The 11,526-nt window shown below is 35.6% G+C and overlaps 3 protein-coding genes across 5 annotated transcripts in view; 2 read left to right on the top strand and 1 right to left on the bottom strand.

Annotated features, from left to right (window-relative positions):
* Window positions 1,931-4,611, top strand: LOC105158253. Of its 3 annotated transcripts, XM_020692726.1 has the most exons (3): window positions 1,931-2,216; window positions 2,414-2,521; window positions 3,846-4,611. In XM_020692726.1, exon 3 carries the CDS (start codon window positions 3,881-3,883, stop codon window positions 4,190-4,192), a length of 312 nt encoding a protein of 103 aa, XP_020548385.1. In that variant the 5' UTR covers window positions 1,931-2,216; window positions 2,414-2,521; window positions 3,846-3,880; the 3' UTR covers window positions 4,193-4,611. The 3 variants fall into 3 exon arrangements, with proteins under 3 accessions (XP_020548385.1, XP_011073230.1, XP_011073231.1); XM_011074928.2 differs by lacking the exon at window positions 2,414-2,521 and having other exon boundaries at window positions 1,939-2,216; window positions 3,846-4,498; XM_011074929.2 differs by lacking the exons at window positions 1,931-2,216; window positions 2,414-2,521 and adding an exon at window positions 2,528-2,692.
* On the bottom strand, window positions 4,376-7,608 carry LOC105158252 (RHOMBOID-like protein 8). The gene is made up of 6 exons (XM_011074926.2): window positions 6,907-7,608; window positions 6,128-6,291; window positions 5,854-6,017; window positions 5,504-5,769; window positions 5,263-5,389; window positions 4,376-4,886 (listed from the first exon to the last, which is right to left on the bottom strand). The coding sequence occupies exons 1-6, from the start codon at window positions 7,230-7,232 to the stop codon at window positions 4,764-4,766; spliced, it is 1,170 nt and encodes a 389-aa protein (XP_011073228.1). The 5' UTR covers window positions 7,233-7,608; the 3' UTR covers window positions 4,376-4,763.
* LOC105158251 (probable polygalacturonase) overlaps window positions 10,664-11,526 on the top strand; it is a 5,932-nt gene continuing 5,069 nt past the window's right edge. Inside the window, exon 1 of the mRNA XM_011074925.2 lies at window positions 10,664-11,281. Coding sequence (XP_011073227.1) covers window positions 10,862-11,281 — 420 coding nt within the window. The 5' untranslated portion in view covers window positions 10,664-10,861. The remainder of the gene's footprint in view (window positions 11,282-11,526) is intronic.

The following is an 11,526-nucleotide window of genomic DNA, read 5'->3' as shown; positions in this document are numbered from 1 at the left end:
ATTCCTCCTAAAGTCATATCCCAACCAACAAAAAGGGAAAAACGGGAATTCTTCCTCATCCTTCCCGTCTCCAACATGTTTGCCATTCAAAGACCACTTTTCTACTACTATGGAAAGAGAGCAATTGTAAGGACTTCATGAACTAATGAGAACCCAAATAGAATGTTTAGTTCTTATCAACATCGAGGGGATTGCCATTGAGGGATGGGTCTTTCATCGCCACCATTATTGCACCAAAGTGAAGTCCTTTCACTGCTTCTTCTTGCAAGAATAGAGTGAAAGCATTTTAGAAATGAGAGCAATTAGGGCTAAAAATTTGAGAGAAATATAACTCAGTAGTCGTTTCTTGTTCTTTTGCCTGAGAAGAGTTACGAGCACTACGCATTACTTGTATTTTCCCCCCAAGAAATTCATGTCAATACCACATAGTTGGCTTAGTAAATAAAATATCCACGTGGATATACATGTGGATCTGCTGGCTATTTTTTGAATTATGGCTTTACCACGTCAGCATTTCTCGATGAAAATGTCCCAATTAGCCGTAAAATTGGCAATAAAATCCTAATTCGGACCAAATTGACATATTTTTGTAACTTAGTGGTTAAAATATGATAACTGTGAAAATTAATGTACTAAAATTAATAGACTAAAAAAAGGTATATATTTTTTCCCAAGCTAAAAGCATCAAAATACTAACTTTTGCAAATATGCCCAAATATGCCTCCACCCCCACCCCTATATTAGTAAATTTTGCGATAAGAGATTAATGCAATATTCTTTTTTGAACATGGGAGAATTGGTAATGGATTTCTGTAATGTGTAATAGCTCAATTTTATTCATAGGGTTTTTTTTTTTTTTTTTTTATTCCCAACATGGAATAATTCAATCCACTAAATTCCACCCAATTCATATAAATTAGCCAAAAAAAAAAAATATTTAAAATATTATGGGGTGGTTTACAATGTCTAATAAGATTGGATTGCGTCTTCGATTCATCCTTATCAATAATTTACTATAAAAAGAATGGCAATTTATTGATAATTCATTGTTCTGAATAAAACTTGATAATTAATATCTGATATTGAGATTGTGATAGTATAATTTGATTTTAATTTCATATTTTATTTAATTTCATGAACACTAATAAAAAAATTTATATTTTATTTTACTATGAACTTATCAACCGCTTATTTCACCCACAACAGTAAATGATCCTTCTAATTTATCTTCATCGGATAAAATTTGTTAAAAGAAAAAAGAGCTTATAAAACAACTCAAACTTGGATAGAATCATTGTCCATTGGCTGAGTTATTTAATTAAATATTATATAAAAAAAATTGCAAATACACAGTCGCACACGTCAAAATAATTGATCTAATACTTCAATGTATTCTTTTATTTGTATGTAATTTTCAAAATTTATTATATTGTTAATAATTAATTGAGTATTAACATATTCTTTATTATTATATTTTAATATTGTTAAATTTGATACAAATTTAAAATATTATAAAAAATTAAATATTAATTAATTAATTGTCATAGCTACATTTATAAATAATATGAATATATACATACAATTAACCAAAACAAAAATAATCCAAGTTATTAGTAGCACTAACATTTTGGGCAAAAAAAATGGTGCCCAAGTCGTTAGTATTGTAAAAAAATTGTGCCCAAGTCGTTACTATTGTAAAAAAAATTGTGCCCAAGTCGTTAGTACTATTAACGACATGTCTATTTTAAAAAAAAAAAAAATTGGAAGTTGTTCCATTAAATTTGCAATTCTACCGTTTTTGCGGTAGATTTGCAAATTATATTTACAATTCTACCGTTTTTGCGGTAGATTTGCAAATTATATTGACAATATTTAATTAAATAAGTCTCCATTGGCTATTTGTTGAATTTGACCCTACAACGTTGGCAAGGGTCGGAATTTCGACCAATAAAGAGTACCCAAAATAGTCCATTTCAGCCCGCACTCACGCGCAAGCCCGACCCGATTTTTTCTTTTTCGTTTTCTTTTTCTTCTTCGTGGGAAAGAAAAGGTTGAATATAGTTGAAAGTTTGTTGAAGAATTTTGAGGGAAATTGAAATATTGATTGTCGTTTCTATTCTTTTACGGGAGATATTTTGTTTAGTTTTGAATTGGGTTTGAAGGAACTAGTTCTTGAGGAGCGTCATTGTCGCCGGGTGGTATTCGTAGAGTTGAAGGTCTCCTTTCTGCTCCATTTTTCTTCGTTTCTAAGTTTGTTTCTTGCTTTATAAATGTGGTATCTTGCAGATCTATTGTTTTGGTGCCTTATTTTTGTCGGTTTTTCTATTTTATGTTACTTTTGGCGAATTTTTTGATGATGCCGTTTGGGTTTGAGCTAGGTTGTAATCTTGAATCCTTTCTGGTTTTTGTCCAGTGTTAGATCAAGTCAGGTTCATAGAGGTGGTTGGTTTTAAAGGCTGAGATTTAGCTAATGGGTTTTGAAGGTTGGATATGGATGAATGTGGGTTGGAGTTTGGATCAGGTTAAGTTCGTTCATGGAGATTTGATGATGGATCCAAATTTTCTGCATTCTTGGTGATGGCCATTTTAGCTGGAATGATTTAGATTTCCGATGTTTTGTTTGCTTGATCTGATCCTGATGCGAATGGGCGGATATATTGTGGACATGCAGTTTCTGGGACCCTACTTGCATGTAAATTGAGTTTTGTGATCAGAATGCGTGCTTAAATTTGGAATCTTGATTAGGTTAAAGGGTTATTCTGGTTTTTTCATGATGTTATTTGTAAAATCCACACAGAAGGATGATCTGTGTTTCTTTTGTAGGTTCTGGTATGCTTTATGTTATCCTTCCTAACCTACAAATTAACCTATTCAGAGAACTTGATTTTGGAATGAAAGGAATGGAATGAATGAAATACTAGATTGATGAGGCTTTGAGGCTGTTGACATGCGAAAATCGGTTCTTAAATAGTAGTGAATTCTGAGACGAAGCTCCTGGTCTGCTGTTTTATCTTGTAGAAAGCTGTGTTTAAGAGACTTTAGTTTACTGTTGGCTGCTATGCAGCCAAGTGACTTACCGTACATATTGATGAGTTGGTGTTACTTGGTAAACTTTTGGATCTGTTTGGGTTCCTTGCGGAATTATTAAATTATGTTAGAAGCTGGAACCAGTTTTCAGTCCAAAACAAGCTTAAGGTTCTGTGTTGTTTTATTTTGAGAAGATCTTAAGACAGCAACACCGGCAATATATATTGTTGTTGGTCATGGTTTAGAGTGGTAAAAAAGGTCTGATTTACTATTTTATCTCACAATGTAAGAAATTGTCCATAGTCTAGAAATAATTTGCTGTCTTGGTACTGACATTTTGCCTGCAGCTCATACATAATGTGAACCAATCCTTTCTAGATACTTGTAAAGTACACAGTCTGAAAGAAATGTAAAGATTCAAATTTTGTCTTTCTTTCCTTGTGAGTTTATCTTGTGAAGGTAACTAACTTGTGGCCTTGGTATTCTTTGCTTGGTATATATATATCTCATGTTTGGTGTTTGAGCTGGCTAAAAAAATTCCTAAATGACCTGCCATCTCTTACACTATGGCAAGACTGACTTCATGATCTTCTCTTATGCCATTCTTATTGATATTGCTATTTCTTGAGCTGCGCCAGTCCTATTCATTAGTTCACTTACGTTTCAGAATCATATTTATATTGCTATCCTCGTACTCAAATGAACCTTTGTTTTCTTGGTTTTAAAGTCCTCTTGGTCAATTGCATAATTCTCTGCATACTCTTGAACTGAATGAAGCTCTCCTACTTATTAGACGAATGAATTGGAAACATGTGCAGGAATCTTGTGGCAGGCAAAAGCAATTGTGTAAATCATGCCTCTCGATAACGTAATAACTTCACCTCATCGGAGAACTCAGCCGCAGACTGCATTTTCTCCACCATTAGTGAAGAGACATCATTCACGACTTGATGAATTAGGAAGCTGGTCAACACTTGCCCAACGACATCGTTTCCTCCTTACTGCTCTCGCTCTCCTTGCGTTTCTATGCACTATTTATCTTTACTTTGCCGTCACGCTTGGGGCTGGTGATACGTGTTCCGGGCTGACTGGTGCCCAGAAAACATCTTGTCACTTGCAGCAGGCAAAAGCATCTGTAGCAAAAGGAAAGCTGAAATTCTTTTAGCATCTACCATTTTCTACATTATAGTCTTTCCTTGATCCTATAAGGTTATACCCTTAGGTTATCCTGGTCTTTCACGAGCTGACTCATTATTGGTGTGTATACGCAGACAAGAATTTTCTTTTTCCTTTTCTTTTTCTCTTTCTTTTTATTGGGGGGTGGGGACAAACAGATTTTGAAACACTGAATAGTCGCCAGAAAGAAGATTCAGATATAGTATGGATTTCTGTTGATGATTGCTGTTCCCTGAAAGATAATTCTGAAGATTACGAGAGTATTTTGGTCCAAAGCCTTTTCTTTTGCAGTCAATTCTTCCTTTTTTCTTTCATTTCTTTCTCCTGCAAGAAGATGTGCTAATCTTGAACAGAACAGACTGTTAGATCATGTACATTTTATGACATCTTATGCACTCAAATTTCTAACACTTGTTACCATCTCTTGAAGTTCTTTGCTACAATGCACAGAGATGGACTAAACATTCCAGTGCTTCAATGATCAGAGAAAAGAATAACATCTGTCTTTCTCTATAGCTTTACATGTGTTTGTATGTGTGTGTGTACGGATCACAATCTTCTTAGGAGCATATGACATTGCAGAGGTCCTCAAGCCTTGCTTGTGAGATGTTGGTGAAGGGCCACACTTTGAAGTTGCCATTATCAGAGCAAGTTAACGTCAACTGCTGCGAGCTGATCATTGTCTGCAAAACCAAAAACCAGAATCAGCTCAATTCTTGCTCTTGGTTCTGAAAGTTGGTCAAAATTCATAAGATCCAAGCACACTCAAAAAAATTTGATCTAGTAGAGAGAGAGAGGTTTAGAATTCTCAGTGAGGCACATTAAAACTCAGGTCAATTACAGATTAGTATGGTATCCGACTTCCCAACAAGGCAAATTACTATAGATAGTTAAGTTGTTGCTTGCTCTAGTGGGTTCTGGACAAATATGGTCAGTATGGTGCTTCTCATAGAAAATACTACTGAAATGAGCGGGGGAGGGGGTGAAAAAACAGAGAAAACAAAAGAATATTATGACTTTAAGCTGCCCTTTCCTTTTTGAAGTTTGTTCTTTCTTTACCTCACAACTCATAGCTTTATTACTGCAGCTCCACCACTTTAAGGGGACACAATCAATATACTGGCACCAGCTACAATATCTGTTCAGGTTTATTCCTTGAAGAGCTGCCACTGCAGCTCCTGCAAATCTGCGTAGTTAAGAAGCAACAATGACAAGATTTCATGCAAGGTATAACTGGAAGTGAAAAATGAGTTTTTCAGCCAAAAGGAAAATGATACCGATGGGAAAAAGACAAACTCACAGAAGAGTGAAGATAACAAGAGAGACACTCCTTAAGACTGGTTTGTCCAATTTTTGCTTGAGTTTGACAGAATGCTTGATATTGAAATCAAACAGACCAGTTTTTGCTTGATACCCTTGCCCAACATGAGGCCTGAATAGGATAATAAAACCAGCAAGGAAACCAGAAATAAATCCCCCAATATTCGAAAAATTGCTGACATATGGCATCAGTCCGAGGATGCCATTTACCATCGAGATGATGAGAAGGGCCATAAGAGTTGCAAACTGAAACAATATGTAGGAGTTACCATCAGTCTAGGTGAAGATGCCAATGCAAAGGAACAATCCTAGTAATGGAATATTAAGTACCTTCTTCGAGTATATTTTCCAGTTCCAGATAAGCCCGGATAGCGTGGCCCCAAGTAATCCAAATAGTGCACCAGAGCAAGCAACTGATGGCCTATCTTGGAGAAAGAGAGTAGCCACCAAACTACCACAAAGAGCTGAGAGTATGTAGATAACTCCGACTCTTACTGCACAGAATGAAACAGAAGGAGCTATGAGATAGCACGTTTTCTAGATACATAAAATTGGAGTGCTGTCTTTTTCACAAGGGTAAATAGAGTCGGACAATCAACTTTACATGGTCCAAACTCTTGCTCCATGTGAACTCCGACAAAGACTACACTAGCGAGATTGACAATAAAATGGAAAACCCCCGCATGCAAGCATGGGCTTGTGAAAAGACGCCAAAATTGATGATCTTTTACCAAATATCTTAGACGAAGAGCGCCCACTGCATCAAGCCTACATAACAGAAAACAAATTTCATGGTTACCAAGTCATAGATGCAATGCATTTTCTCACCATCCTATGATTGAAGGTTAAACAATCCTCCAGCCACAAGAGTTGAATTCGAATGAGAGAAGATATCTGCGATACTACCACTGCTACTACAAACGAATTGAATCCAAATTCAAGGTGAATCCAGTAAACCATGAAACCCCACATAGTCCAGGGCAGTAATTAAGATATGGTCAGAATGGAGAATCTAATGATCAATATAAGAAAAGCAAAATCAATATTTTTTCCTCAAGTCGCTACAAGGTAATCAAATATATTGACCAAACAGATTAAGTAAAGATCCAAAAACAACATATCATGTTCAGAAAAACTTTGTTTACACAGTGCAATACACTCTTGTGCTATTATACACAAATTCCATCAATAACACGTTGACCCAAGAAAATAAAACTAACATATTGATCCGTGAAATTTAGAACTAATAAATCAGAAACTATATCGATTCAGATAGGCACAAACCAACCCGATTTTAATCACTTATGATTCAACGGGCTCAAGATTGACCATAATCGATTCAATATAACCAAAGGACAAATCTTAAGAGTAGAAGAGACTGACGCAGAAGCCGAGGGGCCGAGCAGGGGATTCTCCGACAGCGGCTGGAACGAGAACCTTCCGAGTTGTTTGAGCGCACACTGCGCATGAGAATTTTCCCAGCAATCATTGACGATCATCGTGGCGGCAAAAGCTATCAAATGGAGGATAAAAAATACGGAGATGAGCCAAGTGTTCTCCTTTCTCTGGGACAACGGCCTGAAGAATGGGAACGGGATTCTCTGTTCTTTGAGCAGCTCCTCCGCGGTGAGTTCGGCCGACATTCGTGGCTGTGGGGTTTGAATGGGCCTGATTTCTATCTGGGTTTGGAGTTTCGGGGTTTCTTCCATTGGAACTCGATTTAAAGAAAATGCGAGTTCTTGAAATGGAGAGGGTTGATTTGGAGGAGAGTATTGGTTTAAAGATGATTTCTTGATCTAGACCAAGTGGATTTTCTTTGATGGGTAAAGGATAGAAATATCTCCCAGACGAGAGAGAGAGGGAGAGAGAGAGTTCTTGAAGTGTTGAAGAGTGAAGAGAGAGAGAGAGACGAAGATGGAGGAGCTTCAGGTCGTTGGTGGTTGCATACAGCTGTGCGCGGCTTGGCGGGAATCCAGTGGCAGCTGATTTTGAGTAAAAGGTTGGCTTCTCTCTAGGAACTCCCCAATAATTTATGCTATTTACATTTTCCTCCACAATTTTTGTAAATTAAGTTTTCAAGAAACTTAAACTATAAATTCTAAAATGAATAATTACACTACTCTTCCCTAAGATTTAATGTAATTATATATAGACCCTTTGTAATTTAAAAAATTATATCTAATACCCTTAATATTTGCTTTTATTAGACGAATAGACTTTTTGTTAATCAAAATTCACTGAATTTGCTTATATTAACAAAGAATTTGAATTAAAATTCGTATTTACCTTCAATTAACTTGTTATTGACTTATGCGAGTCAAACAAACTTTTTTTACTAAGATATCCTTATATATCTTCATACGCTAATGAATGTAAAAATATTTATTTTCACTCTTATATGAAAACATTATTAATCAAAATCAAAGTACATTTTAACTAATTATTAAGTTTTCTAACTTTATATATTAGTGAATGACGAATGTGGAACAAAAAGAGCAATGAAATTATCAAAAGATTTAAAACAATTACAAAAAAATAAAAAATATGTTATTGTAGGCAAGATGTTATTTTGGTGTGCTTTTAATACATTCATAAAATTATTCTAATTTAAAAAGATAATACCAAATTAGTTTTATTTCTTTCTCTTTTCTCTTCTCCCCTTCTTTCCACTAGTTTCTTAGGTCTCTTTTATTTGACACGATGAAATTTAAGTGGAATAGATAACTTCAAAATTACAATTCAGTCATAATCAACTATACTCGCAAACTTTAGTTACTAATATGAGGTAGATTCATAATAAAGTAAATAAAAAATTAAAAGTGATTAAGTGGGATTATTGAAAAATTATGGCGCAAAACCAAAATTGATAGGCCCAAGTCCACACACCTTTTTGGATGGCTGCCCAACCTTCTGTTGCCTTGGCTCACTCTGTCCACCCGGTCCACTTACATTTGACCAAACACTCTTGATATATTAGTTCTCCTCTTCTGCAACAAAATGTTTTTTTTATCCTAACCTTAAGTCTCCTCTCTCTCTACCTCCTCGCTCCTTCTCCCTTCTTCTCTTTGAAATCTGCCCTACAACCTTCTTTCTCACCGCCTTAAATGGTTTCTCTCTATTTAATCCACCTCCGGTGGCTTTTTGAGAACAATAACTAGAAATAGAAAACAAATCTCCTTCCCTTTTTTCGCCTGATTAAAAATATTCTTTGTGAACTTGATTCCTTAATAGAAAATTTTTAAGTGGTTCTGTTTTGGTTTTTTGAGGTTCCTTAGTGGAAACCAAATTAGGGTCTATGTGACTGGTCTTGGTGGCTTGTGTTGGGTATAGTAACCATGTGTGGTTGCCCGCCTAAGTGGTTGTGGGCTTCTCACCGGATCTGGCTCCCTGAGCCTTTTATTCTGATCTTGTTTTACTGTTTATTATTACTCTGTCATTACATATTTTATCATATCTATATTATTAGATTTGATAATATTCTTGTAATATTTGTCGTTGTAAAATTGACTTGTATTAATGGTTTTTGTACCCATCATTTTCTGTAATAGTTGGTTAGAGCATTATATTATTTGGGCTTATTACTAGTGGATAAATTCTCAATTGGGATATTCCAACTAATTTATCAAAGTAAAGATGGTCGTAGGCCTCTTTTTAACCAAGATGAGTTTCGGAAGTGGGTTGTTGAGATTTTTGCAAAAGAGTGAAATTTTTTGCAAGAGGGTATCTCATTTTTCCTGTTGAAGATTGAATTTCTTGAAGTCGACTTCTCATATTCGCAGATCAAAAACTTATATGTTGTAATCACACAGTTTCTGCTCATTCATTACATTTCTTAAAGTGAGTTGAGATTTTTGCAGAAGAGTGGAATTTTTTACAAGAGAGTGTCTCAATTTTTCTGTCAAATATTATAATTCTAGAAGTGGGCGTTTAAATTTTTTTTCTTGTTTCTTTTTATTTAGCCATAATCTTTCTCTTTTATGGAAAAAAATGTATTTCAACTAAATTTGAAAATAATTGTGAGTTAGTAAATCTAAAGACTCGTTATCCCATACCATTTAGTAAACATAGCCTTAGCGGTCTGAAAAAAAGCTTTGTAAACAAGCTATCTGACTGTATATTAGTTCAAATATTCAACTCAATAAAACCTTTTTAGAAAAATGTAATTTTTATTAAATAAATAGTATAATCGTACAGTATAATGCCACTCAATGAGTGGCGTCTCCCTCGACAGGTCAAGGGATATACCAAAGTCTATATAATGCACAAGAACTAACAGAGCGAGCTAAAGAAGCACTAAAAATCCTCTGTATCTTTCACAATGAGTCTAGCAAGTGTGGTTGGTTCTCGCTCAGACTGCTCTAAACTTCTCAAGTTTCGTTCCTTCTAAATATGATACACACATGAAGCCGGTAGCGCACAATAAGCCAGATTAATAATGTGTTGCCGTATCTATTTTCTTGTAGCCCATTCTATTTCCATTGGATAGTCTCGGTTCAGCCAATTGAAGCGAACAGATCGTCGAATAACTATAAGGCACCGTCGGGCGTAGCGGCATCGGAAGAATAAGTTCCTATGCGTCTCATTCACGCCTTCATCACATAGAGCGCATGCTCTTAGGTAAGTAAACCATGGTTTATCAGACGTCGAAAACTTCCCCAATAAAACTTAGTAAACAAGACCTTATTTATCTAATTTTATCATACCTCGTCTCACTTCTCTTATCTAAAGTTTTATTCTTTTTATATTCAATCGTTTTATTTTATTCGTATTTCACTCATCATAAATTAATAAAATAATTAAAAACATTAATTTATATAGCTTTTAATGGATATTTATAAATTTAAATTTAAAAATTGAATTACGCCACATTGTTTGCGCAGCTGGTACAAGTTATTAAATCAAACGTTAGTTGGTAGATGTACGGTAAAATAATGTAAAAAAAATAGTTACTTTCATGTAAATTAAAATGGTATTTCAGTAAAAATTTATACTTTTAGATAACCAGAGGTATTTGTAATTATGATAAATTTTAAGAAATATTTCTATAAATTTTATATTAATAAAATATAATATTTTGTTTGGAAAAAGAATTTAATTATGTGGCAAATATCGTATACCCTTAGCTCCCATTCCCATACAAGTTTGTGCTTAGTGGTTACAACGCAGAGTCCAGTGAAAGGAGAGAACAGAGGGAAGTTTTCATTTACGTTCATTCCCTCTGATCTCTCCATTCACACTCGAGAGCTCGACTTCGAATTTCAAATCCATCAATCAGTTTGGATCAAATTTTGCTCAAGTTTTCTTCCTTTTCTTGGTTGCTTATTTTAGTTGTTGAACAATGGGGGATTCGTCACGATTCCTACCACGCAGCAGCAGTTTCAGACCCGATTCCAGGCGCTCGTTCGATTCGATCCCTGCTCTTCTGTCATCCTACCGTACTGTGCTGGCTCTCATCTGGGCCGTCGGGTTCATCCTGTTAGTATGCTGGCAGAGGGCGGCCGTCGACAGCTTCTGGGGCCCACCGGTCCGGCACATCCCCAGGCTACGCTCTCTCGTTTTCAATCTTACCGATTTCGGAGCTGTGGGAGATGGTGTCACTGTAAATACGAAGGCTTTCGAGATGGCGATTTCGGAAATCCGGAGGCGGGGTGGGGGACAGCTCAATGTGGAGGCCGGGCTCTGGCTCACGGCGCCGTTTAACCTCACCAGCCACATGACTTTGTTTCTAGCCGAAAATGCCGTTATTCTTGGAATTGATGTGAGTGCCCTATTCTTTTCCCTTTTTCTTGTTTACATTTTAATTTTCAGTTATATTTAATTGGTAAAGAAATGCAGACTACGATACGATGAGGTTAGTTTTTCTATTTTTGACGTAATTATCCCTGTATATATGTCTGGTAAAGATGGTCACTATTGGCAAAAGATGTAATATTTTTGCATCAATTAACACTTTCATTACGAGCATCCAGCGTAGGTGTCTGAGATGTTACTTGGATTAGACTT

The sequence above is a fragment of the Sesamum indicum genome, linkage group LG3 (genome assembly GCF_000512975.1).
Source record: "Sesamum indicum cultivar Zhongzhi No. 13 linkage group LG3, S_indicum_v1.0, whole genome shotgun sequence".
Taxonomy (NCBI): Eukaryota; Viridiplantae; Streptophyta; class Magnoliopsida; order Lamiales; family Pedaliaceae; genus Sesamum; species Sesamum indicum.
Note: the sequence above shows the minus strand (reverse complement) of the source record. Positions and strands in the feature narration are given on the sequence as shown.

Coding starts and splice junctions, on each gene's coding strand:
- LOC105158253 (XM_020692726.1), top strand. CDS start 3,881: ATGCCTCTCGATAACGTAATAACTTCACCTCATCGGAGAACTCAGCCG.
- LOC105158252 (XM_011074926.2), bottom strand. CDS start 7,232: ATGGAAGAAACCCCGAAACTCCAAACCCAGATAGAAATCAGGCCCATT. Junction 6,018..6,127: donor GGAGCAAGAGTTTGGACCAT/GTAAAGTTGATT, acceptor CATTCTGTGCAG/TAAGAGTCGGAGTTATCTAC. Junction 4,887..5,262: donor ATAAAGCTATGAGTTGTGAG/GTAAAGAAAGAA, acceptor TTGGTTTTGCAG/ACAATGATCAGCTCGCAGCA.